We start from the raw sequence: 6,017 nt of genomic DNA, 5'->3' as shown, positions 1-6,017 counted from the left end.
GAAAACTCTTGGTATTTTTTCAAATATGCATTAGGAACGTTTGAATAATACAATAAACTGTATTAAACGTGTTAATCACCCCGACCATACGCGTATAGTCCAAATACTCATATGGCCCGTAACAAATATATACGTCGTGTCTTATAGAAATTGTTGGTCTGCGGACGACCTTATCATATGTAACGATAGTTTTCACTGCTACTAGTGATAATTATTAAATGCTAACGATATTGTTTTGTTGGTCGAACCGAGTTGTTCAGAGTTGCAAGTCTTAAATGTATATAATGATGAAAGTGCCATTGTCAAAATTTGGAAGTTTGGTGAGCTGGAGTTTGAATATTTAAATTAATCGTTAATTGTTGTAATAAGAACTTATATATATGTATAGGAAAAAAAATAGAGAAGCATGAATATATTACATAATTCTTTTATTTTTACCGTGACAATTATTTCTATAATATATTCTTTTTTTAATAGAAATGGCGTGAAACATAATGTTTAATCTCACTTGCTACTCCAAGAAAAGATGATATGATGCACCACACTTATGGTCAGATTGTTAATGCCCTGATTAAACAAAATGTTTACGGAAAGCATTATACAGAGCTCAAGGAAGAACAATTCATTTAATAACTCATTCGCCCTAAATCCCGCCTGTAGTCGTGATAAAAATATACCACTCACAGGCCGATAACGACTACAGTCGTGGTTTGTTTACAAGTTCAATGGCCGATCCCGTCTGTACTCGTGATCGACACCACTCTGAAAGAACCGCTCCGATTGGTTATATCTTGGGGGATTTCCAGTATTTAAAAAATACTGTCCAATAGAAAAGGGTTTAACATTGCATTGTGTGAAATTTGTTTATTTTAAGTGCAAAGGTTACGCCGTATTTAGACATTCTTGTTACACGTGTGTACGCGAGTTTTCAATAAAAATGTTAAAACAATGGCTGAAATTTTAGATAGTAGCGGCGAGAGTGAAAGTGACTTTGATGGCTTTGAATTACGTGATATAAATGCTGCAGAAGAAAGATATTTGCAGCATATTGATTCATTGAATGATATTGATTCTGATATCGAATTTTCAGACATCGATTCTGATGAAAATGAAGGTTTTAATAGCGATGATGACAATGTTGCACTTGCCGAAATTGCAAAATGGGGTGATGAACTTTGGCCGCTTCAAATAAATGATTTTACAGGTCCACGGCCCGGTCCGACCACGCAAATGGACAAGGAAAAAATTGAGATAGATTTTTTTCATTTAATTTTCCCGAAAAGACTTTATTCGGAAAAAGCAACGCAAACAAAAGCTTAGGCAAATGGGAGGCAAAATGAAAATTGGACTCCCAACTACTAGTGATGAAATCAAAGCAAACATAGGGGGTCAGATTGTTATGGAAATCGTTCCTGTTCCCAACATGGATATGTATTGGTACAAAGATAAACTTTTTCATTCTTCTAGTCCTGAGGAAATTTTTTCAAGAAGCAGATATGAGGAATTACAAAGATATTTACATGTGGCAAACACCACACAAAATCCACCTCGAGTTCAACCCGGACATGATAAACTGGCCCATGTAAGACCGATACTTGAAATAATTCGTGATAAAGCCTTTCAAGAATACAAACCAAATATGGAAGTATCCATTGACGAAGCAATGATGGCAGGTTGGGGTTCAAACAGTATGTTCCCTTGAAGCCTACAAAAAGGGGGATCAAAGTTTGGGTTCGAGCAGATCCAAGAAATGGGTACATACATGACTTTCAGGTCTATACTGGAAAGTCAGCCAATAACCCAGAACAAAACCTTGGCAAAAGAGTGGTTCATGATCTTATGACCCCTGTGTTTGGGTTGGGTCATCATCTTTATTGTGATAGTTTCTTCACTTCACTTCCAAGTTTATGGGATCATTGAAGCATTAGAGCAAATTGTAAAGGATTACTAGTACCTGCTGGTTGAGACCGTATCAAACCCAAAAAACAAGGCCAGTTTGTTGTCAAGCAACAAAATTATATGCGAGTCACAGTTTGGAGGGACAAGAAAAACATTAACTTATTATCAACAAACTGTTTTGGTGAACCCGACAAAGTCAATCGTAAGCAAAAAGATGGTACCATCAAAGAGGTACCTTGTCCTCTGTCAGTCAAACATTATAACATGTTCATGAATGGGGTAGACCATGCAGATCAGTTGAGGTCTACCTACAATATCTCCAGAAAGAGCTTGAAATGGTGGAAATACCTCTTCAACTTCCTTGTGGACATCAGTATTGTCAACGCATACCTTCTTATGAGGGAGTCTGTCAATCACCAAATAGTGACAAAAAAGAACAGGCCGCGTCAAATGACTAAGCTCGAGTTTAGAATGAAACTAGCTCACCAAATGCTAGGACCATTTCATAGGAAAGGAAACAGTCGATCCAAGACCAGTACTCCAACCACGTAATCATTGGGTCGAATAAATAAAGGCAACAGTAGTATACCGCTGTTCAAAACTCATAAATCCATGGACAAAAAACAAAATCGGGGCAACAAACCAAAACCGAGGGAAACGCATTAAATATGCCCAAGAAGAAGACATGCAAATTGTGCTCACAAAATATAATTAGAAAGGAACCCAAAACTGGGTGTGCTCAGTGTAATGTAAATTTGTGCATAGAATGTTTTAGGCCATATCACAGGAAATTATTCCCACAGTTGTTTGTGTAAATAGAGGCTATATTCATGGAGATTCATACATTTTTTGGAATATTTTTGGAATTCTTTTACTTACCTGGATTGATATCTGATTTATTCTGTATATATTTTGATAAAGTTTATATCGGTGGAAAGACAATTTTTTCTTCTTTATTCACTGAATTTTTTATGGATTAATGTTGGATAATTACTGAGCAATAAAGGTAAATATTATGCATGTGCACGTTTCATAGTAGAAAATGTAATTAGATAAAAATGTTCTGGGGGCACAGCCTGATAACTGATACTGGCTTATTGCAGAGTAAATATAATGTTGGAGGTGAATGAGTTAAACACAACAACATGTGTTCTGAGGGTCAGGCAAATGGAGGATTGTTACAGAATTACTTGTATCACCAAATCGACAAGGTTGTGTCATATCTTGCATCTAATATAGAGCAAGCAGTCCACCAAATCCTCATCATTCCGCTTCCACCGACTCGTAGACCTAGAAATCAATCACGTTACAGAAGTGACCATATTTCCATACCACAGTCACCCTTGGGGAGGGTTTTGTTTTGTTAAGATAAGTGAATTAGAATTAGTTTTTGGCAATCAAAGTCATTGCAGTACAACGTGTGACAGGTTTGTTTCTGCTCTCTATATTAAACATGGAAGCTTCTCCTGATAGAGATGCATCTGATACTGAAGAACAAGAACCTAGACACAATTCCGATCATAAAGAAACGGACAAGTCATTAGCCGATTCGAGTGCGTTTGCGGCCATGGATTTGTTTTAGACTTATTAGACAATAAACTTCATTCACTGAAAAGGGAATTAAAAGAGAATACAGCTAATACAATCGATGAGGTTGTGAAAAAAATGAAAACTGAACATTCATATGAGTTCAAGTACAATGGAAATAAGGCTCAATTCGATTTTTATAAACCAATATGATGCAAGAGTTCCCATAAGAGAATTAAGCGCATGCGCAGATAGAGGTCACTGCGTTAGCAGATTTTAATATGTTAAGACGTGGAAGATTTCAGAAACTCATTATTGATTCTATTCTTATTAATTGGATTTATTATTATGGATGAACAGTGATATCAGCAACGTTGCTGTTATAGGTCCTTGAACATATAAGACTGACGACTGCGGTCGAGGTCGTTCTTGTGACAGTCATTTTCATGATTTTAATCAACAACACTGCAACATTGATAACGCTTCCAATGATGAACTTGTGTTCGAAGCTAAACTTGAAAATGTAGACAATTTGTGCGTAGGGGGCGGAGCTCCATTGTCACATGTGTCAATCAACCAAACACCGGATCTGTATCGGTTACTGCTACAAACTAAAAGAATAACACAAGCATTGTTGAACAATAAAAGAGCCAGTTAAGAAAAACAAATGTGGCAAACGACGTACAACATGTACTGTATCTGCCAGTGATGATGAAGACCATCAAGTTCTAAAAAACAAAGATGTGAAACTGAAAGTGGCCACGGACATGGATCACGAGTACAATCTGAGTATTTGACACAAAGTTACATGAAAGAACTTCAAGAACTTTGCCAATCACAAAACAACAAACAAAATCAAAGGGAAGCAAACCCTTTATCTAATGTATCAAGTGAAAAAGTGAGTCAGAAAGCTCAAATAGTTCTGACAATGAACTAGATCAATAACAAGTACATACTAACATTAATAGTACTTCTATTTAAACAATGACACTATGTCTGTAATTGAAATTATGAAAGGCTTCATGGTAACTGAAGAGAAAGCTGGTCCAAAGATAAATGATGAACTGGTATCTGTTGTTTAGTTTAATTTTTAGTTTAAACATATTTATTTATAGTGGATTGGGAAACAAGTTTTGCAACTTATATTAATCCCTTTCCGCTATCTGTTGTCAATGATGGCTTGAGAAAAAAGGCCAAGCAAAAAGTTAATGAGCTAACCATAAAGTATGCAAAGTCAGAAAATGTACACAGTTTGACAGTCCCAAAAATTAATTTGGGTGAGTGTATTTTAAGTAAATATACAATTAATAATATGATACATGTACATGTTAAATTTTAAAATTAATTAAAATTCAATTCTTTGAAAATAAATATATATTTATATACATGTATATGTATTTTCTTAAATTTAATTCAAACCAATATAAATGTTTTGATTGAGGCCACCATAAAATTATTTTACAATTTTAACAGTGAGATAGATTCTGAAATCAAGAAGATAAAACGGGCTGCAGAAGATGATGATTACAGAACGATTAAGTATATTTGTTATACCGTAAGGGATAATCGATAAGCGTTGCTTCTTGTTTATGACATGATAAATACTTTATTCCCTTCATTTTAATTCAATGTATAAATTTGTACATAAGGGAATTTTTGTACACTACTAACTAAGTTTATTAAAAGAATAGAAAAAAAAATCAAAATCAAAAGTCAAGGACACAAACAACTGATTTAACTTGACGACCATTTAATCAAAACTGATAAATACGATTTTATTTTGCTGAATCACACATCGGATAAGAGTCCAACATTCATAGATTTATAGTAGGTAGACCTAAAACTAAGGCAAACGCTTGATTTCTTTGGTTGGTTGGCAGTCTTAGTTAAACAAAAATATCAAAACGTATGTAAAAATTCTCAAAAACACATAGACTGAAATTATGTTGACAAAGTTAGAATTTTTTTAGGGTTTTCAAAAATCTTGCATGTGTGTGTTGTGTATAACCCACCTTCAATGTCATCATTTACACATGGACTCGACTAGAATGTTAATTTGAATGATTAGGACCGGAAACTGCTAAAATCTGAAAATGGGTATTATTTTACTGTGTGTGGACTGCATTACCCCTAATTTAGATTGATTGATTGTTGATTGCTTAACGTCCAGTGGCAAATATTTCATGCATATTCAGGCCGGTCGGGAGAAGACCAAGTGACCATATTTCTATTCCCCAGTCACCCTAGGGGGACCCCTAATTTAGAGGCAAGGGTTAGCATCTCTGGATTCACCACAGTTTACACATTTAGAAGATTCAGAGCTCCAGGTTGTTTCCTCGTGTATTTCGTCAGAACACTAGAAACATCTCTAGATCTGCGTACCACAGCATTATTTGCTTCCATGACCAAACTTTTAACAATGAAGCATCGAATTGGGCTAGGGATAAACATGTCAACTCTGATTTCGAAGCAACCTAAAGTAATAGAAGAAGGAGGAGTTTGAGTTCTAAACGTCAAAAGTGTAACAACAAAAGTCGCACCTTTGCTTAAAAGTTCCTCGTTTTTTTATGAATTTGTTTGCATGGAAGTAG

At 35.2% G+C, this 6,017-nt stretch overlaps 1 protein-coding gene across 1 annotated transcript; it reads left to right on the top strand.

The window, feature by feature from the left end:
* Positions 1-1,982: 1,982 nt before the first annotated feature.
* Positions 1,983-2,714, top strand: LOC134718197 (piggyBac transposable element-derived protein 4-like). The gene is made up of 2 exons (XM_063580690.1): positions 1,983-2,447; positions 2,594-2,714. The coding sequence occupies exons 1-2, from the start codon at positions 2,020-2,022 to the stop codon at positions 2,712-2,714; spliced, it is 549 nt and encodes a 182-aa protein (XP_063436760.1). The 5' UTR covers positions 1,983-2,019.
* Positions 2,715-6,017: the final 3,303 nt, after the last annotated feature.

The sequence above is a fragment of the Mytilus trossulus genome, chromosome 5 (assembly GCF_036588685.1).
Source record: "Mytilus trossulus isolate FHL-02 chromosome 5, PNRI_Mtr1.1.1.hap1, whole genome shotgun sequence".
NCBI classification, from domain to species: domain Eukaryota; kingdom Metazoa; phylum Mollusca; class Bivalvia; order Mytilida; family Mytilidae; genus Mytilus; species Mytilus trossulus.
The sequence above is the reverse complement of the archived record's forward strand: the minus strand, read 5'-3'. Positions and strand labels throughout refer to the sequence as shown.